A 25,732-nucleotide genomic window follows, 5' to 3' on the forward strand; every position below is an offset into this window, starting at 1 on the left:
ATCTCATTCTTAACATTAAGGATGGCATGAATGAATCTCTAAATATTCTGAACCTTGCTGGAAAAGTTGATTTTAGTAAGTAAAGTTTTAATATGGCATCAGGGGACACATTACCTCTTAGATTTGAATTCCCCTTAGCACTTCATGTCAACTACTCATGTCCATTAATTCCTAACCACTCAGAACTCAACCAGTCTTTTCAATAATCACATCAGAGTGAAATAGAGAGCTCACCCTTATCATTTCTAAAATATATTGCTCCCTGCATAGTCACCCACATTCTGTCTTTGCCTAACATGCTCTAAAGGTTGAAGTAGTTTCAAATCGCCGAATTTACTAATATGGTTCAGTGGGGGTGAAGCTGCTGCACAAACCATAGCAACAATTGAGCACTTTCACTCTCAGTAGGTATAAAAACTGCTTCAGCCAGCACTAAACTTACTTTCAGAGTTTTGAAAGAATCACAGATAATGGGGTTATCAGCAAGGGTAACGTTTGTACAAATGTATAAAATTAACTATATCGGAAAAATCAGTGGCAGAGGAGCAGATGGACTCAGAAGAAGCAAATACATTTACAATTTAGAAAACATAGTGGAAAAGTCCAATTCATTAGCATGAAACTAACAACCTTCTAAGCTTCTTGGAGGCAAGAATGGCAGAATATAAAAGCATCAGCAGATGATAAAGGTAGCAAGGCTAAGCCGGCTACTGGCTATGTCAGATAAATACATTGCTCAAGAGAAGGTACAACAGGGAGTGCTTTACTTTCCTGGAGCACTGGTATCAGTTCTGAGGGGGTGTGACATATATAGGTCAGTCAGTTTATACTGTATCTCAAAAGAGCTAGGACCAATATCCTTGCAACATAACTTGCTAGTGCTTTAGGATGGACATGCAAAGGGAGCATTGAAAAGGAGGAAGAAAAGGTGCAAAATAAGATTCAGTGAGATAACTAGCAACAGAAGAAATAACTGATAGTTTTTAGATTTTCCAAATCTAAGAGAGAGCCTGAGAGCATGTAAAAGCAAGAGACGTACTTATTAAGGCTGCTCTACAGTATGCACAGTTAATCATACTGGATTATGATACTGTGTCAATAATAGAGACCTGGCTGAAAAGGAAGGCAGGAATGAGTGTTCAGCAAAAATATGGAAGGGAAGAAATGAGTGGGAATGCAAATATTATTAAAGGAGAGGCAGAGATAGAGCATGTCCTAGAATAATCAAGGACAGCACCTACATTTAGAATACACAAAAAAAAACAATTACACTACTTGGATCATTCTACAAATCACTAAGTATTTGCCAGCAAATTACGGGAGTGGTGATAATTAGGGATTTCAACATTCAAATATTGTATGAGCTAGCCATAGCAGATGCAGCCTGACCTACTGAGTTTTTCCCCAGCATTTTCTATTTTTATTTTAGAGTTTCAGCATCTGCAGATTATTTTGATTTACTTTTCTGCCTCTGGTGTTCAGAAGTCATACACACTTTAACAAAAAATGTAGCTGATGCTGCAATGTCTCCCTCTACTGGGTTACTGGAAAACCAAATATTTTCGTTTATATTCAAGACCACCATTCCAAAAGTATTCCAAATTTGTTCCCATGGCTTATCAAGTGTAGTTCTGGCTATCCATAGTCTCAGTGGCTAGTATCTGCCTCTCTGCAGGCAGTACACATTTCAGAGGATAAATATTAATTAAAGTAGGCTTGGGATCCCCTGAATTCACTAAAATATCACACCCATTTCACCACTTCAATATTGGTACGGTACCTTTGTAGCTGTTGTACTTTTGGATTTTTTTTGGATATATTTCTGGACCTTTTCAATCACCCGATTTTTTTTTTAACATGCATCTCTTGATTCTAGCATTCCTATTTTTATTTCCATATCTGATTATTTGGTAAGTTTACTTGCTGTGGATGGATTTCCTAAGTTCTACTTAACTAAATACAGTTTAGAATTATGTAATTATTTTTCTTGCCACAAGAGCAAAACTTTAATCACTACTTTAATCAGATTTTTTTCACTCCCTATACTACTATCCTTCATTACTGCCTTGTGGTGTCTGCCACACAGGCAGCTTTGTAGGTATATGTAAATTTGGCCAAACAAGACATTGAAAATTAGAGTCTGTTCGAAGATAACATTTGATGAACTTAACTAAAATGTACAATCACATTTAATATACCATCTTTGTGATTTCCATTTAAACAATTCCTTAGCCACTCTCTTCCAACTTGCACATAACCTTGATTTAAAAATTTATTGCCAGTCCTTCATCAATGCTGGGTTCAAATCCTGGAACTCTCTCACCAACATCACTGTGGGAGTACCTTCACTAGAAAGACAGAAGGGTCATTGTGAAGAAGGGCCTTCGACCTGAAACATTTATTGTGTTTATCTTTCCACAGTTGTTTCCTGATCTCCTCTGCTTCCAGCATTTTCTATATTTATTCTGATTTCCAGCATCTGCAGGGTTTTCTTTGTTGTTAATAAACTGGCCAGCTTTCAATACAATTATCTAAGTAGTGTAAGTCTTGGAAAAAATCATTTTGTACATTTCCCCAAGGTGGAAAAAATATCACTCAGTTAAACCATTTTAAACCACTATTTTAGGTTTATTTTCTAATTAAGTCATTTATTTTCATTACTGAACTGTTGTACTCAAATAGTGAATTAACTTAATTACATTCCTTTTTCATAAAATCCCCATTTGTCATATTGCGTTAGAAATGCACAGAAAATCATTTCAGACTGAATGCGGTGCAAGGCAATACTTTAGGATTTAAAATACATTTATTACAATTGGATACAGAGAATTGCTTCACCTGTTGTTATTTGGCAAAAGATTTCAGATCATCCCAAATCACACTATTCCTTTCAGCATGACTTGATTGCAGTTTGCTTGTTTTCCTTTACTGTTGCTGCTCCAATTAATTCCTTTGCAGAATGGGCATCCTGCAATGACTGCATTACCTTGCAAGTTACCATATATACTTTCATTTGCTTTGCCTTAAGCAATTTTCAGCATAATATCATCAAGTCATTGACCTTCAAAACCTGCATTCAAAAAAATGCCTCTAGGTTACAAGTCTTCTGAGGGGCAGTTTCAAGTACTCATTTGTGGTATTGAATTATCTCCAGTTTTCCATGGAAATTGTTCTAGGCATTCAACTGTATTTTAATTGGACTACAGTGCTGGTGTACAGATGCTGGTGCTTAGAATTCTCTGGGCAGGCATAAGGAAAGCAGTAGGTAGGACTGTCCATTTCTTTCCTGCCTAGGATAATGGTTTCTTGTGGTTTTGATGAAAGAGAACCAGAACTCAACAATCAGGCTTTCCAAAATTTGAGCACTGACAGACGTTCTCTCCCAGCTTGCCTTGAAATAAACACGGTCCCTTTCAATTTAAAACTGTTCAATGACTCTATTATTTCCTCTGTTTAAAAAAAAACACAAACAATTAAAGCAGTGTTTTCATGTGAAGGAAGCACTTCTAATGTGTAAATAAATCATTGGACATGCATTAGAAAGTGAACACCATTTAAAGAGAAAAAACTGTTAGAAACTAGTGATATGCCATTATAGAATACAGAATACAGAAGGAGAAACTGGAGCCTGAATTTGTAAATTAACTATTTTATTATAGATCTTTAATTAAAAAAAAACAAACATTTCAAGGCATATGTCAGTTTATACATTTTTTTCATATTTATAGGAAATCAAACCTAAAGATTATTGGTAACCCCATATGGCAGCATGATGAAGCATGGAATTATGAAATGGAGATGTGATTTCACCACCCTGTCCTTCTGCCCCCTCATCCGCCAAATTTGAATTTGTTTTTCATCTACAGTGCAGAGAGAAGATGAAAAGACTTTCCACTAGGAATGCAGAAAAATATAATTATAAAACAAGTACTGCAAAGCTCCTAGCTGAATTCTTGATTAGCTGGAATCAGTCAGCCAGGAGGTCTATGTCTGGACCAGAAAAAAACATAATACCTTCTGGACAATAAGCTTGAGGGAATTGTTGCACCCACCAAGAGAGGAAGCTAAACGCACTGATATTATCTCCACTGGTTTAGCTCCCACAAACTGCAACCCCTCTTAGCCAACACCTTCTTGTGGTTATCAGTATTCACCCTTATAGAGACAAGCAAACAAAAAGGAACACACCACAAACCACAATAGACATGTATGCACTTCTGCCATTCCCCTTGTGAAATAGCTCATTTTCACCTTGAGATGTCAGGTTGATTACTATCCAATTTGTTGAGAATAAGCAAGTCTAATTCTTCCTCTCTTTCCCTCCACAAGCTTCTCCTCCTTTCTCCTAAAGCATTCACTCACCATCTACTGGCTGTTCATAAACACAAAACATTTATCCCAAATTCTAATGAAGGAAGTGAAAAGAAGATTGATGCAGATTCAAAAGATTGAATGTGCTGAGAACATTTCCTCAACTTTGTTTACAACAGTCTTTTAGAAATTAGAAAGAATTCAGATCCTCTCACCTGGGTCATTTTCCTGAACTGTAACCAAATAAAATATTCCCTGACTGGAGAGAAGGCTTGAGACCTGAGGAAAAAACCGATCCATGACCTCACGACCTCTTTCTCCACCAGCCCAAGATGCCTCTATACCATGAGTACCAACCTAGGGGAAGCAAAACACAATAATATGCGATTGGAATGCAATCACACATATACATTTTTACAGAATTTTTTAAATAATCTTCTAAATAATTTAAATACTACAGGAGTAATTGGGACATTTCTGGTTTCCATTTTTACAGAATTTCTCTTACCCCATAGACTCTACTTCAAATCTTTTTAGCAGTCTTTCAAAGAAAAGGCTAGCATTTATATAGTATTTTTCACAACATTAGGGCATCCCAAATCATTTTACATCTAATGAAGTACTTAAGAATATATGAAACAGAAACAGAATACATGAACAGAAACATATGGCATCCAAAGCCTGTTCAGCCATCCAATAAAATTACGACTGATCCTGTGCCCCTAAACCACTTTACCACCTGATCCACATATTCTCTAATAGCTTTAGTGTCCAAACATCTATCAATCTCGACATAAACATACTCAACATCTGAGCAACCACAGCCCTCTGCAGAAGAGATTTCTAGATTTGTGCAAAGGAATTTCTCCCATTTTTGTAGCAAATGGCTAACCTCTTATCCTAAATCTAGGCCACAAGAAAGTCTTTTGTTCCTGTCAAAACCTCTCGAAGTCCTGTATGTTTCAATAAGATTGTTCTTCTAGACTTGAGTGAGAAAGCCCAATCTTACTTAATCAGCTCTTAGAGAACAACTCCCTCATTTCCAGGATCAATTTGGTGATTCTACACTGCACTCACTCCATAGCAACTGTGTTCTTCTTACAGTAAGGAAATCAAAAGTGTATATAATACACCAAATGAAATTTCACTACAGCCCTGTGCAATCTCAGCATCAAATTCTTATCTGCCTTATAATAAAAGCTAACATTTACTAGTTTATCACCATTCAAAGTGTTGCCTTCCTGTTCTTCCTATTTTGCCCACACACTTAACCTGTCTACATCTCTTTGCAGACTATTTGTGTCCACATCACAGTTCACTTTATCACTCAGCTTTGTATCATCAGTAAACTTGGATATGTTACACCTAACTTTTCATCTAAGTTAGTAATACAAATTGTGAGTGGCTGAAGATCCAGTGATCCAGTACTGATCACTGCAGTATCTCACTGGTATCTTAGAGTGTTACTTTATCAATGCATTTTGCAAATCCACTAGTTCTACTCTGCTAAATTAATCTTCAAAAATCTCTATCAGATTTCTCAAATACAATTTCCCCACCAAATATGACCATATTGTTATTTTTCAAACGCTCTGTTACCAGATTCTTAATGTTGGATTCCAACATTTTGCCAATGACAGCTGTCAGCCTAACTATTCAATTTTTCCCTACTTTCCCACTCTCTCCTTTCTTAAATACCCAAGTTACATTTACTGTTTGTCAATGTAGGAATGTTCCAGGATCAAGGGATTCAAGGAAACGTGGCAACCAATTTGTGCACAACCAAGTCACAAAATAGCATTGTAACAATGACCAAATAATTTATGTTTAGTAATGTTTGTTGAAAGATAAATATTGGCCAATATATCATAGATATGGTACAATACTCCTTTAGTAATGCATTGGCGTTTTAGACTAGATTTTTTATGCTCATGACTGTAAAGTAGGATTAGTGTTCCAAAAGCACTTTTAAAGCAACCAATATAAGATGGAACAATGTAGCTCAAAATGTAAATCTGCATCTAGAAAGTCAGGTTGCTAAATTTTTATACACTTTTATACTCACTTCTTCTGAGGGAGTTACAACATAAGGAGGGTTAAATATTAACACATCAACTTGATTTTGTAGTCGTGGCAACAATCCTGTGACCTATTTATATGAAGCAAGGAAAAATGAAAAGGATGTTACAATTAAAGATATAAATGCAGGAAACAAGAAGCAAACCATGAGGCCAACTTTTAAAACTGTTATTTTGATGGATGGCTCAGTGGCCAGGGCTTTCTATCTATTTCCAAAGGAAATGCACCTCTGATGGAGTTGAGTTTCCAAGAGATCCAGACAATGTTCTTTGGTCCAGTGGATTTCTGGCCACTCAGTTATTTACATACTGATGGTATCCCAGATATACACCACTAAGGAGAAGAATCAAGAACTCATCACAATGGCAGCAGCAGCTGAAACAGGGCAACCAACAGAGTACTAATTTTTTTTAAGGGATTTTTTTTCTTTTCGGTAGGAGCCTACATAAGGTTAAGATTGATTGAATAAACCCTCTCAGTAAAGTATTTAAAAAAACATTTTAAAGTTTTCAAAAAGTACAAATGGCAGGAAACTTGGGTAATTCACGAGACTTTACTGAGTGCTGCCCCACTCATCCATCCAGATATGGGCAAACATATTGACAGGAATGCAGTAGCAATCGTAAAGCAGGAGTTGGAGAAAGAGGTGGAAAGCTTCAGCCATTATCCAAGATGCCTGCCTTCTTAAATCATGCATTGACCTGAGGTAAGCAGTAGCTGAGCCCAACTCTGTAGAGTGGACAAGAGTTACCTGGCCTACACTCAAACATAATTTCTATCCTTGCTTCTACCCTCTTCTCCAAGAAAGCAATCGGTCTCACTTGCCATATTTCTCCATCTTATAGCTAAGCTAACTGTTATGTCAAAATGTGCCTCTACTTGTCATTTCCAATTTTGTAGTTGAGACCAATACACTGCACCAGACTTGAAATTAAAATGCTATGGCTGCTATTTGAATAGATTAAACATACAAGTACATGTTAATGCTAAAAAAATAAGAACCAGGCAAAGACCAAGGGGGAAACAAAAGGAAAATCTTGTATTTATATGGAACTTTAGTGGACCGAAACAATGGCACAGCACATAGTGCCGCTGCCCCACAGCTCCAGAGACCTGGGTTTGATCCTGACATCGGGTGATGTCTGTGTGGAGAATGCACATTCTCCCCAAGACTGGGTTTCCTCTGGGTTCCCCGGTCTCCTCCCACATCCCAAAGGCATACAGATTGGCAAGATAATTGATTACTGTAAATTGCCCCAAGTATGTAGGTGTGTGGTAAAATCTGGGAGGAGAAATTGGTAGGAATGCTGGGAAAATTGGGATTAGCATAGTGAATTAATGAAAATCGGTGCCTGGTAGTCACTGTGGTCTCAATAGGCAGAAAGGCCTTCATCCATACTGTATAACTCTATAGCTCCATCATTTCCCTGAAGAATATCAATTTATACAGTGCAGTTTATTAGATTATTGCATCAGTCATGTTATCAATGATGTTTATTGATAATAGAGATAATGACAGAAGAAATTCTTACAAATAGCATGCTATATAGAAACAGCTCTGAATAGTATTAAAGAGAATAAATTGCAAGCATACAGAGAAATAAGGATTTAGAAAATGAGGGTAATGGAATTGCTTCCCTGGGAGCCAGCATGGAGCTGTTGGACCAAATGGCCTCCTTTTCTATCAATTAAGACAAAAATGCAGTGTCATAGAATAGTATAGCACAGAAAAGTGCCCTATGACCTTTTTGCCCATCTACACTAATTCCATTTCCCCACATTAGGCGTGTATCCTTCTATACCTTAAGTGTCAATTTAAATGTCTCTTAAACATAGTAATTGCATCTGACTCCAGCATCTACTGTGGTTGTTAGTTCCAGACATCAACCACTGTGTGTGTGAAAAAATTTCCTTCAAATCCCCTTTAAAACTCTTTCCTCTCAGCCTAAACCTATAGCCCTATCATGCTTCAGAATAATTTTACCTTGGCTCTGATTCATAACTTACCAGATCAGTAATGATTGGCTGGATGTTCACCCCATTTTGCCTGGCACTTTCTAGTGTGCAAGCAGCAGCCAAGGAGTTAATATCTGTACAGCTATAAATCAAAAAATTTAAAAGGACACACATCAAGATTCACCTTACTCCACCACATCTGTCAGCAAACATTTCTACAGTTAAAACTTGAATATCAATTGCTTTTCACTTCACAAACCCACTGTTTTTAATAAGCTATTGAGTACGATACCAACCCACTGAAGTGCTTGAAAGTCAGTCATTGCCGTCAACTCTCGACAATCTTTATGGAAGACATACTTCCTGCTTGTCCCTTTCATGCTGTGACTCTCCATTCAAACTCACTTATCTGACAGCTTCCCCATGAACATAAAGCCACAATGCAAAGTTTGGTCATTTTAGCTGTAGTCCCAGATATTAAATTTGGTATTCTCAAACAAATAATAATGTGATAGATCAAGTACTTACAGATAAAATGAGGTAGGCCCAATCATGGAAGCTAGGAATACAGAGACAACACCAGATCCTGTTCCAACCTCAAGGCAAATACTGGGACTGAAAAAATAAAACTTTTCATTTTTCTGTAGAAAGTAGGCAATGTTTATGCTATTAATACATGGCATGGTTTGCTCACAGAATTATTAATTACTGTAATTATATCTCCGATCCTGAAAATGTTGAGTAGGTGTTTGGTAAAATTGCTTATCCAGCTGTTGCAGAATCCTTGGAATTTAGTTTTGAAGTGTAGTTCAATGTGATCATGGACATCACACACTGAACAATACAACAGAAGATAAATTTCTACTCCTATGACATGACATGGTTATGACATTATCCGTGAAAAAAATAAACTTTATCTTTTGCTATGGCAAGGAATATGGCAGATTTTCTGCATCAGCACACTGTATAGGAATTGGTTTAGATTCTGTTTTCTATTTATCTATATTTCCATCAGTAGAACACTACAAACATGGTCTAAGATTGTTGACTGCAGTAATTACTTTACCACTTAATGGACTGAGGCAGGTGGAAGCCCCAAGTCCAGGAAAGGGAAACCTGGCTATGCCAGGTTATGAAAGAATGGACAAGAGGAAAGCAGAGCATTCTCAGACCAAGGTACCTGCATCCAACATGTTCAGTCTATAACACATGTAAACACGGGCCTGTATACACTATATATCATATTTGACCTGCCCTTAACAAGGTGGTTTAAATTCCTTTCACTGGCAACTGTGTTTCAAACTTTCTTTAACTAAAATCAAGCTTTTCTCAGCACAAAGCTGTCCACAGTTAGCTGCAAAATAATTACAAATTACCATTATGCTTTTAACAGGTCTGATCATAGGATAGTTAGTAATTTATAGTCAAATATGATATCAAATAGATAATACAATACTTAATGATTGTACAGGAAAATTTTTTTGCATATTACAATATTTTGTTACATTTCAGATAATGACATACCAGAGCTGCTGTATTTCTTTCACATCTTTTTCTAAGGCATCCATTAATAGGAAGGTGTCCTCTGCTGGATCATATACATCAGCATATTCTCCATGGCCAACATGAGAACTATAAGGTGTTGGAAACATCCTCCTATTCCTTTTTAAAAAGAGAACAAAATATTCTCCTTAGCATTCACACAAGTGATTGTACTTCTTCTCAATCATCTCAAGTCACCCTCTACATACTGAGCTACACTCAAGAAAGATCAAAGTATCAAGATTGCATTTTTAGGAATTCCAACTTTTGTAAGTAACAGGTATCCAAACGCCAATTTGCAGAGGTTGCCTCAATCTCTATCAAAAGAAATTTTCATCAAATTATTGTGAGGAAGTTCCAATAATTGGAAGCTTTGCTTAGTGACAAATAAATCCTAAATGAATGATTGGTAGGAACTACACACTGTGGGAACTACACAATCTGGTTCTCAAACCAGAATTCTCAATTCTGGTTTCAGGAAAAAAAATTGTGTCAGTCTTGTAATAGAGATGAATGGTTGTCTCTGTCAAAATAGAAGACATTTGATTTGGATACTTTAAGCATTTGCAAAATAGTTCTCCACTTTATCACTTTAAAGTCATTGAAGAGCCTCCTTAAAATACCCTAGCAATAGAATTCCTAAAAACACATTTGCCAGCTTCTTGTTGAGAAAAATTAATGCTATCAATTTCACAAGGTTAGGAAGCTGAGACCGTGAACCTAATGTTCACAAGCAATGCAGTCGAGATAGATTTGAGTTCATAGGTCAGAGAACTCAATGCAGTTGAGGACCAAGAATGCAGTTTGAGTGTCGCCATTTAAACAAAATAGTTTCAGTGATTCAATGAATCAAAATTGATTCACTGAGGGCTTGTGATACCTTGTGATAATTAACAACAGTTGTTTTTCAGATTAATAAGCTTGAAAATCTCACTCCAGACAAATTTTGCAGTTTTATATTTTAACCAGACTGCACTGGTTAAATTATAAGAAATTACATAAACTGAGGTTGTATTCCCTGGATTTTAGATGGTTAAGGTGTAACTTCATGGATATTTTTCAAATATTATGCAGAAATGAAAATGGAAAGAAACTATTTTGACTGGTTTGGGCCCAGGACTGGGTGTGTTGTCTAAAAATGACATCTGGACCTTTCGGGAGTCGGGAAACATTTTTTAAGCAACGAATGGTAAAAGTTTGAATTCTCTTCAACAAACAGCAATTATCGCTGAGACAATTGTCGATTTTAAAATCAGAGATAGATATTTGGCATTAAGGGATATGGGGAAAAGTAGGAGTATGGAGTTTGGTCATAGATTAATCATGCTAGAGTAGATTTGATTTACTAAATGGCCTACTCCTGTATCAAGTTTTGCAATCTCCCCATGTCTGCATGAGCTTCCTCCAGGCGCTCCGGTTTCCTCCCACATTCCAAAAGACGTACAGGTTAGGAAGTTGTGGACATGCTATGTTGGCACCGGAAGCGTGGCCACACTCTTGCAGGCTGGCCCCAGAACACTCTACGCAAAAGATGCATTTCACTGTGTTTCGATGTATGTGTGACTAATAAAGATATCTTATATTACTGCAAAATAATCAGCGAGCAATCACACAGTGTAATTTATTCAACAATGTATCTCATTCATTTTGGAGTTTGAAAGGGAAGCCCCTAATGATGTGTTTTTCACAGAAATGAGATATACAAAGTATGTTTGCAATCTTTTAGGTTCATACATTCCATGTATCATTTCTCAGAAATGGACCATTTAACAAAATTTTTAAGATACAGAAAATCTGAGTCTAAAATGAGTCTAAAATGATTATGTAAGATAAATCCAGCTAGCCCTATTTCCCGGCCCTTGCAAATCTTCTTTTCCGGTGTATAATGAAATGCCTTTTTAGCACTACAATTGGATACATAGGGTCTTTTAAGAGACTTTTGGATAGGTACATGGAGCTGAGAAAAATAGAGGGCTATGGGTAAGCCTAGTTAATTTCTAAGGTAGGGACATGTACGGCACAGCTTTGTGGGCCGAAGAGCCTGAATTGTGTTTCTTATTAAATCGGTCTTCCCTTTTACCCAGGCAATGCATTCCGGATCCCAGCCTTATGTTACTTTTGATCCATTCGTCAATCACCTCCATTCCACATCCCTGGCTCCTGGCTCTTCTCCCAGTGGGATGTTTCTTCCTACTTACTCCGTCTATAAACCACGATATTAGATACTTCTTTCGGGGCCCCTCGCCACTCCTCTGTACCCATAGAGAGCTCCAATCTATCCGCATAACTGGTCCGTCATAGGGATGATTTCGGTGGGAGCTCAATCTTATCAATGCGAACAAATGCAGTCTACAACCTGTGCAGCAAATGGATAAGTTTTGCAGGTCGATGAAATTAGACCATAGTTCCCAATTATCTTGTTCCTAGCATCACTACGATTGCGGTGCTCAGATGAATAGGATTCACGTTCTGCCGTGAAGTGCAGTTGCCCTTTGAGCAGAGCACGCTGTCTGCCGTTGGGAACATGTGCGGCAGATGTCCCCCAGGCCTAGGCCTATGCTGAGGGGACGCCGACTGCAATCGTTCAGCGGTAGGGGGGGGAGACGGCCGCGGTTGCTGACAAACTCCGGTACCTCGGCGCAAAGATCCAGCACGAGCAGCGGCCGTTCCCGGAACCGCTCTGAAGCACAGGCCCGCTGATGTTCCCTACAGCGCAGACTCCGCATGCACCGGTCGCCTGGACAACGGCCCCGAGACTCCAGATCCCGCGGTTCCCGGGGCAACGATTTGAAATGACTGAAACTCCCCTCCCCCTCCCAACAGAAAATAGCAGCGTCAACCAGCGCATGCGCCTTGCTGCAGCGACGAGTGGTGCGGTCTTGCGCATGCGCCAGATGAGCGGCAGACTTTCCCGCACTGCTGCCTTTGCAGAAATCCTCCAACATAACAATCTCGTTGCATTTTCGATTACTTTTATGTGCGAATTGATATGCTACAAAACACAAATATAGTGCAGATGCTATAGTGCGGAATCCAAAATAAAACAAAATAACATCGAAGACCTGTTCTGATGAATGCCCGTCATCAGAAACTTTCTTTCTCCACAGACACTCTCTGATCTGTTTTTACTAGAACAGAGATTTTTTGTGATGAAGCTTCTGGATTGGAACTTGAACCCACAAGATGCTCACCCCGAGTGTTACAGACTGAGCAACAGTTGAAAACTATTGCTTCGATTATGCTGCAGGCTGAGACTGTTCTGCCCATCCTTTTCCTTCTGTTACCAATGCTCATATAAGTGAGCCGCCAAATAAGTTTCACAAAAGGCGGTTGTTAATGTAAGGAAATGCAAATAATCAAAGTGGATGGATTTATGGAGACACAAGAGACTACAGGTGCTGGAATCTGGAGCAAAAATGAGCTGCTGGAGGAACTCAGCATCTGTGGAGGGAAATGGACAGTCGGGACCCCTCTGGATTTATAAAAGGCGATACTAATTACAACAATAATATTATTCAGCGGATAAAGTGTAATGTTATAACTAGAGTCGGTGATAACTTTGATAAAGTGAGCGAGATAGGCACCACAAAAGTTTCTGGTGAACTCCATCTGCCACATTGCGTTCTGTGTTCACGTTGACGGGAACGCTGGAGCGGGTCGTCGGTTCCCCGCCGGATTGCAGCGGGGGCACGGACAGTTCCGGCGGCGCGGTGGCCGGGCTCGGAGGCACCAAGCGAGGCTGGAAACGTTTTATCTTCACCGCAGACGAGCATGGCGAAGAAACGGAAGTGCGGCGACCCTCCAACCGACGCGGCAGCGAGTAAAGTGACCAAGTCTGTGGCCGTGGAGTTCACCGGGACTCAGTTTAAAAACCAGTTGAAGAGCCCAGAGGGAGTGGAGAAAGGTGAAGCCAGCGACCGGTTGCAGAGTTCGGTCTCTCCTCGCTGCGTATTTTGGTGCTCAGTAGCTTCATTTCGCCGGCCTTGAAATGTGGATGAATTGCTTAAAGCATCTTCTTAAAATAAAAGCTTTCTTCTACCATGAAGTGTGGTGTAGATGGAGCACAGGTTTGAACGGACCATCTCTCGTGAATTCTAAAGAGGACGCCAGCAGGCCGTTGACAGTCGGAGCAGGGGGGGTAAAACATGGCCAACTGTTTGTCATGGGGAAATGAGAGCAGCAAACCTTTCTCTCTCCACTCCTCCCGCCCCCCAACCATTTCCTCGTCTTCGGATATTAAATCTTTCCCTTCCACATGTCCCCGAGTGAGAATATCTAGAGTATAGCAGGGATGCAGATGGGGCTATTCTTGTCAGTGGTGCTCAGGACCAGTGTGTCTTGTGTAGCCAGCATATTCAGGTTTTCTCAGCTGGTTGAACATGCACTAACTGAAAAAATTAAATGTTTGTATAGAACGTTTTTTTTCATTTGTGTTGCATTCTCAGACAATGCTGCGTGTAAAACATCACATTGTAAATTATGATTTATTTTGGTTTGTACATTCCTCCTATTCTGTTGGATTAAGATCCTTGATCTACCAAACCTCCGCATAACAGTTGGTGTTTCAATGAGACCATTTTATCAGGGCAGCTACGAATGGATAATAAATAAGAATAGATAATAAATTCCTTTGATCATATTTTTTTTAAATCTGATTATTCACACCTGTAGGTGGTGGACAACATGTAACCTGTCATGTTACCACCTTGTAAAACATCATAAGCACTTTCTCTTTGGGGTACTGGTGGTATCTTAAAGATCTTCACATAGGTCTTTTATTGAGATTTTATGCATCTCTGAGGAAGCAAAATATTGACACTTTGGGGCACTTTCCCACAATTCAAAGGGGAAAAAAAGTCCACTTGCCAATAATAGTAGTGCCAAATCACAAGCAGGCTTAAGTTATTTAGGGAGATTAAAGTAAAACTTGGAGTTTTCCAAATTTAAAAGTAACTACATCCATAGTTGGAACAGTGACTTGAAATAGTGAAAGCAATGAGGAAAATCATAATTATAATAAAGCAATAAACTTAGGGAACAAAGGAACTGAGAAATGCAGAGAAAAAAAATCTTTTTTTTGGAAGGGTGGAGTGCACAGTGGAGCAGCTAGTAGAGCTTCTACCTCACGGCCCCAGTGACTCAGATTCAATCCTGGTCACTGGTGCTGTTGAAGTTTGCACATTCTCCATGTGTTTTCCCTGGGTATCCTGGTTTACTCCCACATCTCAAAGACATGGGTCAGTAAGTTAATTGTAAATTATTGCTAGCGTGTAGGTAGGTCAGTGGTAGAATTTGAGGGAAGTAGGGAATATAGGATACAGGGAAAATTAGTGGAAGAATTGATCACTCTGAGCTGGCATCGACATGATGGGCCAAAATGGGTGCCTTCTATGTGGTAAGGGAATATGGTAATTAATCTTGTGAAAAAGGGGTTATTGGGGAAGAAATGATTGACCTGTACTCATATGAATTTATAGAACTGATAACATTGAGATATACAATATCTTCAGTGTTAATTTTGGAGTCCAAACCTGTAAATACATTTTGGTGGTGAGAGTCTACTTTGAAGTCAATTCAAGATATACTGGCTTTAAAAACATTGCCAAGTTAGTTACTACCATTGGTGACATTTGCATTTGTAAAAAAAATTGGAGTGAGGAAATGCTTCACAAATCCTTGTCAGAAAATTTGTCTTTCATTTTCTAAAGACTACAATGTGGTTGGGATAAAACATTTCCTAGGACTGTTCCAGACTACTCTCCAGTCAGCAAGCATTTAATAATTTGGTCTGAGTACAAATCAGAACTATTTGAACATTGTCTGAAATTAAATAAAAATAGTGTGAATATGCAACTGGCCTGATAACAGCTAAATGGGAAAACAGGGAGCCTATATCTGAAATGTGAACTTTGTTATTATTCCTTAAGAAAAGATTCAATTCCACATTTTTTCTTTAAATTTCATATACCTAACAAGTGAATTTTGCTTTTATGTGAACACTGCTGATGTAATAATTGTAAACACTTGTAATGTTCAAACTCCCTTTGTGTTTCTTTCAGGTTTAGGAACCTTTATTTCCATAGCCAAACAGTTACCCTGCTCTGGATTGTATGATGTTGTGGAGGGGTACATAAAGATTTCAGCTGAATGTGCAGAAATTTTTATGCTGCTTGATGGAGAAACACCAACAGAAAAAGAGGTGAATTTCATTGTTAAAATTTGAATAAAAACTATTGCTTTGCTTACCAGCATTAAAACCATTGAAACAAGTTAAAATAACTCGGAGTATTACCTCATTCACTAATGAGGTCATCATTTGTAAACAAGCCAAGCCCAAAATAAAGCTGGGGAGCTGAATGTGAAACGCATCCTGCCTTCCCCTCAGCTAATCAGTGTTCTGTCAAATGATGAGAGTGGGATTCAAACTTGTGTGTGGACCAAGCAAGATGATCTGTGCTTTAGGTGGCTCACAGTTCAATTTGTCCTGTTATATTGGATAGGTTGTTCAGTTTACAGAAATACTCAACAATGTATGCTAACATTGATTAAGTTCCAGTTAATCTTTTTGTGATAGAAGAGCTTGGGTGAGCCTGGTCCTCACGTTTGCAATTGACATTCTGTTCAAAAATAATTTTCAATCAAAATATAAATTATTTTGCACAATTGATGTCTTGGAGATTATGCAGTTTAGTAATATGTAGCATCTGGTATCCATGCCAGATAACTCCATTATTGTCTCCAAAAGGAAACATTTTATATTGCTGCTAGATAAAGATTTGGATTCTACTATTTAAATACCTTTAGAAAGATGGGAAATAATATTTAGTAAAATGCAACTTTTTGTTGGCAACAGAGATTGGATTTTTATAAAGAAAATTGTCATAATACAACAATTTTGTGTGTTGCTCCAGATTTCCAGCATCTGCAGTGTCTCCAATTAGCCTGGTGAATTAGAACATAGAACAATTACAGCACAAATCAGGCCCTTCGGCCCACAAAGCTATGCCAAACATGCCCCTGCCCTAGAAATTACTAGGCTTACCCATCGCCCTCTATTTTACTGAGCTCCATATACCTATCTAACAGCCTCTTGAAAGACCCTATCATATCAGCCTCCACCACCGTTTCAGGCAGCCCATTCCACGCACTCACCACTCTCTGGGTAAAAAACTTATCCCTGACATCTCCTCTATATCTACTCCCCAGCACCTTAAACCTATGTCTTCTTGTGGCCACCAATTCAGCCCTGGGGAAAAGCCTCTGACTATCTACCCTATCAATACCTCTCATCATCTTATACACCTCAATCAGGTCCCCCCTCATCCTCCGTCTCTCCAAGGAGAAAAGGCCAAGTTCCCTCAACCTGCTTTCATAAGGCATGCTCCGCATTCCAGGCAGCATCCTTGTAAATCTCCTCTGCACCCTCTCTATGGCTTCCACATCTTTCCTGTAGTGAGGCGACCAGAACTGAGCACAATACTCCAAGTGGGGTCTGACCAGGGACCTATACAGCTGCAACAATACCTCACGGCTCCTAAATTCAATTCCCCTATTGATGAAGGACAATACACCATATGCCTTCTTAACCACAGAGTCAACCTGCGCAGCCGCTTTGAGCGTCCTATGGACTCGGACCCCAAGATCCCTCTGATCCTCCACACTGCCAAGAGTCCTACCATTAATACTATATTCCGCCAACATAATGTTTCCTGAGTCTGAGAAAATGAGTTGTAAAGTTTAAATGTTTAATAGATGCTGGAGAACATAAAAATGCAGAAGCAGAGAATTGTATCTGAAACAATGTTATAGCTTAGAAACCAAATGGCTTCAGTATAAGATGGTTTTTAAAAGATAGTAATGAACTCAAAGGTCATTCTATGCTCACAGGCATATATCCTACACAATTCACATCTTGTACTTTAAGTAGGAAAGAAGTGATTGTATTACACCACTTTCTTTGATCTACCATTGAAAATGCACAAAGATTTGCCAATTACTTTTTTTACAAGACAATTTTGGGATCCAAAGGGATTGCTAGCTAAAACACTTTGTACTTTGCATGATTTCTACAATACTCATAAAAATATAGTTCATCCTATTTGCTATAAGCAGTGCTATGGGACAGTATAATAACTAAAAATGTGATCCTTTAATATCCCTGAATGGAACATAATCAGTCTTTTCCATTGTGCTTCAGATGATTTTAATTTTCCAAGCCTTGGAGGCCATTTTGCTGCGGACTGCCAGTGATCTTACCCATTTTACTGCAGTGGGGATGAACATAGTGAAGAAGGTGCTGCACACTTACATGAAGTTAATATATTCAGCACTCTTCTCAGCAAGTCACAGGTTAGTGTCATAATGTAAATTGACAACTATTAGTCAAGGAGCTGGTATGGGAACAGAAGCAATGAACATTCATTGTGACTTACTATGTTTCTTAAAATAATAAGTCACAATTTGTATAGCACATTAATTATTTTAAACTTTTCCCTTGTGATTCAGTATATTTGTGGATGATAGAATATATTTTATAATCATTTTGAAAATGTTTATATAAATTTTATTTGAATTCTGAAGCACTTCACAAGCAATCAATCATTTTCTTTAACTATAGCCATTATCATTGTGTGAAAGTAACCATAAAATATTTTTTGGTAATGCTTCTGTGTAGTACCTTGGGATGTTTTATGTTATTGTTGTTTGGCCTTTGTTTGATATCTGATCTGAACAACAATGCCTGCATTGCCTGCAAGTCAAGTTTTGTGATCAGGAAAGCATAGGCTAATTGGGATGCAGTTTGGAAGTGCTCATACAGGTGTAATGACCTATGTGTAGTAATGCTTTATCATATATTAGCATCAGAAAAGACAGGGCAGATTAACATGTTAGATACAAACATTTTGTCAGAATAGGTAGGGAAGGAGAAAAGCAGGCGGTCAATGTTTCGGGTTTCAACCCGAAACGTTGACTGCCTGCTTTTCTCCACTGATGGTCCCTGGCCTGTTGAGTTCCTCCAGCATCATCATGTTTTTCATCTAGATTCCAGCATCTGCAGTCCTTTGTTTCTCGATAAAAAGAACCATCCTACCTTCCCTACCTATTCTGACAAAATGTTTGTATCTAACATGTTAATCTGCCCTGGGTCAATGTTTCAACCCGAAACGTTGACTGCCTGCTTTTCTCCACTGATGGTCCCTGGCCTGTTGAGTTCCTCCAGCATCATCATGTTTTTCATCTAGATTCCAGCATCTGCAGTCCTTTGTTTCTCGATAAAAAGAACCATCCTACCTTCCCTACCTATTCTGACAAAATGTTTGTATCTAACATGTTAATCTGCCCTGTCTTTTCTGATGCTAATATATGATAAAGCATTACTGCACATAGGTCATTACACCTGTATGAGCACTTCCAAACTGCATCCCAATTAGCCCATGCTTTCCTGATCACAAAACTTGACTTGCAGGCAATGCAGGCATTGTTGTTCAGATCAGATATCAAACAAAGGCCATACAACAATAACATAAAACATCCCAAGGTACTACACAGAAGCATTACCAAAAAATATTTTGTGGTTACTTTCACACAATGATATTGGCTATAATTAAAGAAAATGATTGATTGCTTGTGAAGTGCTTCAGAATTCAAAGAATTTTCAAAATGTTTATAAAATATATTCTATCATCCACAAATATACTGAATCACAAGGGAAAAGGTTAAAATAATTAATGTGATACTATTGATTTATAGCTGGAGATTTATTGCACTCTCTTTGATAACCCTTTAAACTTTGATGCTGAATTTTGTGTATAAATGGTGCTTAGATTAGGAATCCAAACAAATGGGAATCATTAAGGGTGCTGAGTTCAGAATTTGGATTGGGAGCTGGCATAACACAATGTGTGTTTTGTTGGTCAATCTAGTTACATCTTTCCAACTTTTGGTGACATTTTTGGCCTGTTTTTTTTCTCTACCATTCAAGAAAGCATATTTTTGGAATTCCTACACTGCTTGAACTTTGGGAAAAACTCTGCAAGATGTATAGTTATGCATTTTATCCACTCCAAACAAGTTTCTGTATGGGAAGAGTACATTGAGTAGTATAACATCAGTGAAGTATAACAATTATAGGTCAGGTAGTGACGGTGGGAAACTTGAAAACAATGTCATTTGATGAACTGACACGAGTCATACTGACAGAACATTAAATTGCACTAGTGTAGATCTGGTTTTCACCTCAACATTTGGATAACAATACATTGCTATGTAACGTAATTCTGGTGACAATTATGACTGGCCAGAAAGTATGTATTTTGAGTTCTTTTTAATTTAATTTAATTTTGTTGCAGATATGCCCGAGCATGCCTTGGCTTATTGTCTGCGATGGTAAGCCAAGGTCCAGAAGCTGCACGAGATTTCATCAGCCACTTTGATTTTAACAACAAATTGCTCCCAGGCTTATTGAAAAAGAGAGAGAGAACAGTAAGTACTTTGGCCTGTAAAGTTTTAACTTATTCTTGTAAACTTTGATTTTTTTTTGTACTGATGATTCCATTCATCCTTTGGGAGGAATACTGCCCAATTTATTCCAGTCTTCAGGCATATTATTGCAATGCCATGCTAGGGAACAATACAGTATTCTAAATATTAAGTCCTGCATATTATCTGGTGGAATGGTACTGATGCAATATTTTGGACTTGGTCCCCATCCCGATACATATAAAGCTTTATTTGGATATCCTTATCCAAATATCCACTGGATATCCAGTGTGTTCAACTACACAAATAAGTGATTGGGCTGATGCAAGCAATCAAACAAATTCCTTCTGCAATGTAGTAATTTAAATAACATTCACAATCTCAATTAAAATCCCTCTTGGGTTTCCTCAGTCCCCTGCAGATGAATGACATAATGCTGGATGGTATAGATCGTTGTGGTTCCTGCTTTCTTCCTTAGCCCACAAGGAGTAGGACTGCTGTAGTTGGCCTTGAGGCATACAAGTAAACATTGCTTTTAGGCACAATTCCAACTCAAGCACATAAGAAAACATCACAGCCAAGCAGTAGTCCTTTTCCTGCATGTCTAATGACACTCACTGAATATGTATTTCCATAGAAATAAAATGTCAGAATTGGACTCAGATCTAATGCTTAACTCTATTTGAATACCATGCTGTCATCCTCTGTATTCCTACACATAAATAATTGTCAGTCGATGAGACACTTAAGGGTTTATAAAACTAAATTGCGCCAAATACGAATTATTCATTGATTTTAAAAAAGGAGAGAACATGGGTCTGGAGGACATCAGCTATGGCCTTATCATTCTATATCCTGTCTGTTTAATATCACATATTTATATTTTTAAATATATGACATTTACAAATTCTTTGGAGTCCACACAGTGAGGATAGGTCAGTCAACCTTGTATATTAGCCATATCGAAACAGGCCAGTATATGCAGACACAAGAGAGAGTAGAACCTGAAGTAAAAAACAGCTGGGGGAACTTAGCAGGTCAAGCAGCATCTGATGCAGTGTCTCATCCCAATACATCGACTATCCCTTTGCCTCCACAGATGCAACTTGACCTGCTGAGTTGCTCCAACAGTTTGTTTTTTGTTTTAGGCCAATATGTGCCTTAAGATACCAAGGCAGATGATAAGTACTGTGGATCTGCTTCCAGCTATATTTCTTAGTACAGTGTAAATAATGTAAAAGTGTTGCAGGATACTGGTTCATTATGTGCATGTAATTTTTATATCTGTGATGTAATTTGTTTTTCTTTCTTGTAGCTGTGGCACAACAGCCAGGCAAACTCTACTCAATTAATTTATCTTGTGTTAATTAGTGCAATATTATCAGTATGTTTTCCAGACTTATGAAGCAGGAGCACTGTGTGTGCATGGTTTTATTACTGAATAGCTTTCTTTGTCATTCATGCAGTAATTAAAAAAAATGTTTTGAGCTTTGAAACAAACATGGTTAAATCACTAATAACTTTCAATGTAATGAAGTGCCTCAGAGATGTTGAAATTTAATTGAAGTGATAATCCTGATGACAATTTAAATAATCTAAAACATATTTGCTGTAGGGGAGGCCTGATGTTCGCATGGCTTATATCCAGTTTGCAGTTTCATTTCTGATTGCTGGTGACAACAACACAATTCGCCAAATCCTGGAGTTAAAAGGTATTTTCAGCCTTGTAAATTCAACCAGAATTTGAGACCTGAAGACTGTTTTCTTTTAATTATTTGCCTGTATTAATAACAGTGCCAAGTTGGTTTCTTGGTACATTTATGTAAGCCAAGTTTTTCTTGTTGAGAAACGATGGTGAAAACTGAAGAGCTGCATTGTCTGGGGGGATTGCCAGGATGAAAAAAAGATGCAGTGAAAAATTGGCAAGATAGCCAGCATGGTTTGTAAGAAGAAAATAGCTAAAAAGCTGAAGTTTGATTATTTTTGAGATCCTTCTATTAAGCAAGGGGTTAAGTAGAAGACCAAGTGATAAATCTTGATCAAGGTGCAAGCGATGAGGAGTGTGGAATCAGGAACTTTGGAGGAATAAGGAAGAAAGTTGGGAACAGTGATAATGGCAAAAATTTTTAGGAAGAGTCAATTACTAGTTAAGAGTCACTTCAAGTTGTCTTTTGTTTTTAGATTTTATTGCAGGTATATTCACTTCTGGACTAAAAGAAGATCCTATTTCTGTCATAAATTTACTTCTATCAACTTTAAAAACAAAGGTTTGTCAGTCTACTTTTAAGTAGTTTTCAGTTCAAGTATCCAATGGCTAGCTAGAAATCACATTTCCCACTTGAGGAAAACTTTCATACGTAATGTATTTTTAGCAGAAAGTTATTATGATGACTTGTTAGCTCCTGATTACTTTTGGTATTGTTGTTAGAGTAGCATGGATTCTATGTTTTTAATTTACAATATAAACTTTTTAAATAGAAAATATGGAGTAGAGGTAAATGGGTCACTTTCAGATTGGGAAGCTATGGCATTTGGTGTACTCCTGGGATCAATGCTAGTTCCCCTATATTCCCAGTCTGATTGAAAGATTGAGATGAGGGGCCCAAGTGTAATAGATTTAGGTTTATAAATAATACAGTGCTGGATGATAGTGTAGATTGTGAAGGGGATATGAAGGATATGGACACGCTAAGTGACTGAGTGAGAGCCTGGGGGATAATGTAGAAAAATAGAAAAGTAAAGTATTTTTTAAATGCTGAAAGATTGAAAGATGTTGGTCTTCAGAGGAACCTGTGTGTCCTTGTATATGAATCACAAATAGTTAACATGCAAGTACAGCATGCAATTAGGAAAGCAAATAATATGTTGGCCTATGTTGCAAGAGGATTTGAGTGCAAGAGGAAAGAGACTGCAATCAAACAGAACCCTGGTATGACGACATCTGGAATATTGTGTACAAATCTGGTATCTCTAATTTAGGAAGTACGTACTTGCCATAGAGGAGGTGGAATAGATATTCATCAGATTGATAAACAATCTGCTGGATGAACTCAGCGGGTTGAGCAGCATCTGTGGGAGGAAAGAAATTGTCAATGTTTCAGGCCGAAACCCTGCATCAGCACAGAGGGTGGAGAGGTGAGATGGCCAGCACAGAGGAGAAGGGGAGTGGCAAGACAGGATCCCGAGGTGATTGGTGGACTGAGGAAGGGTGTAAGATGACAGGCAGGTAGTGCCAGGTAGGCATGCCCTTCACCATTTGGACAACTTCCAATTCCCCAGTCTCCACTGCCTCATCTTCACTATGGAGGTCCAGTCTTTATACACCTCCATCCCCCATCAGGAAAGTCTAAAAACCCTCCACTTCTTTCTACAACAAAGATCCAACCAGTTCCCCTCCACCAACACTCTCATCCGCCATGCTGAATTTGTTCTTACCTTAAACGACTTCTCTTTTGACTCCTCTCACTTTCTACAAATCAAAGGTGTAGTCATGGGCACCCGCATAGGCCCCAGCTATGCCTGTCTTTTTGTTGGCTACGTGGAACAGTTCCTTTTCCAAACCTCCTGTGGAACTCTTTCTCCTTTACATTGATGACTGCATTGGTGCTGCTTCTTGCACCCGTGCATAACTCATCAATTTTATCACCTTCGCCATCGACTTCCGCACTGCTCTCAAATTCACGTGGACCATTTCGGACACTTCTCTCCCTTTTCTAGATCTCACTGCTTCCATCTCAGGAGACAAACTATCCACTGATATTTATTATGAACCGAATGACTCCCACAGCTACTTAGACTACAGCTCTCCCCACCATCTCAAGGACTGTAAGGATGCCATTCCTTTCTCCCAGTTTCTCTGTTTCCACCGCATCTGCTCTCAAGGTGAAGCTTTCTGTTCCAGGACATTTGAAACGTCCTCCTTTTCAGGAAGCATGGCTTCCCTTCTGCTGTGGTTGATGGAGCCTGATCTCGCATCTCCTCTATTGCTTGTACTTCTGCTCACACCCCGCCTCGTCCCAGACAGAACAGAGATCGCGTTCCTCTGGTCCTTACCTTTCACCCTATGAGCCTCCACATCCAACATATCATCCTTTGTCATTTCTGCCAGCTGTAACGTGATCCCACCCACCAGCCACATCTCCTCCTCCACCCCCTTCACACCTTACGCAGAGACCACTCCCTCCGTGACTGCCTGGTCCACTCATCCCTCCACACCCATCCCTCCCTTACCCCTGGCACTTTCCCCTGCCCTCGCAGTAGATGTAACACTTGTCCTTACACCTTATCCCTCACCACCATCCAGGGACCTAAACAGTCCTTTCAGGTGAGGCAAAGATTCACATTCATCTCCTCCAGCCTTGTCTACTGCATTCGGCGCTCCTGATGTGGCTTCCTCTGCATCAGTGAGACCAGGCACAAACCCAGTGACCATTTTGCAGAACACCTACGCTCAGTCCACAATGGCCATCCCGAACTTCCAGATGCAGACCATTTCAACTCCCCTTCCCATTCCCAAACTGACCTGTCCATCCTTGGCCTTCTCTACTGCCGGGATGAAGCCCAATGCAAACTGGAGGAGCAACACCTTATATTCCGCCTGGGTAGTCTACAACCCAACAGCATTAATATTGAGACACAAGAAATTCTGTAGATGCTGGAATCTGGAGCAATCTACCCCGCCCCCTTTCTTTTTTCTCTCTTTCTCCCTCCCTCCCCCCTTTTTCCTCACCCTCACCCCCCCCCCCCCTTTATCGTCTTGGCCTCCCCTTTTGTGTTCCCCTTCCCACCCTCACCCCAGACCCCCTTCACCCATCTTTGTCTCCTTCCCCATCCTGGCTCTATCCACCCACTTAACACACAGGTTCCCCCACTCCCCATCTGGTTCCAACTGTCGTTCACCTCTCCCTTCTCTAGTGGTTCCCATCCTCATCTTCTTATCCAAATCCAGCTCTGGTGACGCTTTGTGTTCCTGCTTATCTCCCTCCAGCATCTGTTTCCCATCTTCACACTCCCTCTCCCTACTTTGCTCCATCTATTGTTTTTTCTTTTCCCCTCTCTCTTTGTCTGTCTCCATCTATCACTCACCTGCCACAGTCTTCCAACTCCATCTCTGCTCCCTTCTCCTACCTGGCACTACCTGCCTGTCATCTTACACCCCTCCTCAATCCACCAATCACCCCGGAATCCTGTCTTGCCAATCCCCTTCTCCCTATGCTGGCCATCTCACCTCTCCACTCTCAGTCCTGATGCAGGGTCTCGACCCGAAACATCGACAATTTCCTCCCACAGATGCTGCCCGACCCCTGAATTCCTCCAGCAGATTGTTTGTTGCTCCAGATTCGAGCATCTGCAGTGTTTTGTGTCT

At 39.2% G+C, this 25,732-nt stretch overlaps 2 protein-coding genes across 4 annotated transcripts in view; one reads left to right on the forward strand and one right to left on the reverse strand.

Annotated features, from left to right (window-relative positions):
- Positions 1 to 2,241: 2,241 nt before the first annotated feature.
- Positions 2,242 to 12,683, reverse strand: n6amt1 (N-6 adenine-specific DNA methyltransferase 1). 3 transcript variants are annotated; one of them, XM_052014317.1, is made up of 7 exons: positions 12,522 to 12,683; positions 9,871 to 10,008; positions 8,875 to 8,961; positions 8,398 to 8,488; positions 6,377 to 6,460; positions 4,527 to 4,668; positions 2,242 to 3,449 (listed from the first exon to the last, which is right to left on the reverse strand). In XM_052014317.1, exons 2-7 carry the CDS (start codon positions 9,996 to 9,998, stop codon positions 3,343 to 3,345), a joined length of 639 nt encoding a protein of 212 aa, XP_051870277.1. In that variant the 5' UTR covers positions 9,999 to 10,008; positions 12,522 to 12,683; the 3' UTR covers positions 2,242 to 3,342. The 3 variants fall into 3 exon arrangements, with proteins under 3 accessions (XP_051870277.1, XP_051870279.1, XP_051870278.1); XM_052014319.1 differs by lacking the exon at positions 12,522 to 12,683 and adding an exon at positions 12,087 to 12,511; XM_052014318.1 differs by lacking the exon at positions 12,522 to 12,683 and adding an exon at positions 12,027 to 12,511.
- A 799-nt stretch (positions 12,684 to 13,482) lies between these two features.
- The window catches only part of urb1 (URB1 ribosome biogenesis homolog), an 83,274-nt gene continuing 71,024 nt past the window's right edge, over positions 13,483 to 25,732 (forward strand). The window contains exons 1-6 of the mRNA XM_052013906.1: positions 13,483 to 13,792; positions 15,948 to 16,087; positions 18,086 to 18,237; positions 20,238 to 20,370; positions 21,983 to 22,079; positions 22,549 to 22,634. Coding sequence (XP_051869866.1) covers positions 13,660 to 13,792; positions 15,948 to 16,087; positions 18,086 to 18,237; positions 20,238 to 20,370; positions 21,983 to 22,079; positions 22,549 to 22,634 — 741 coding nt within the window. The 5' untranslated portion in view covers positions 13,483 to 13,659. The remainder of the gene's footprint in view (positions 13,793 to 15,947; positions 16,088 to 18,085; positions 18,238 to 20,237; positions 20,371 to 21,982; positions 22,080 to 22,548; positions 22,635 to 25,732) is intronic.

Source organism: Pristis pectinata, chromosome 4 (assembly GCF_009764475.1).
Source record: "Pristis pectinata isolate sPriPec2 chromosome 4, sPriPec2.1.pri, whole genome shotgun sequence".
Taxonomy (NCBI): Eukaryota; Metazoa; Chordata; class Chondrichthyes; order Rhinopristiformes; family Pristidae; genus Pristis; species Pristis pectinata.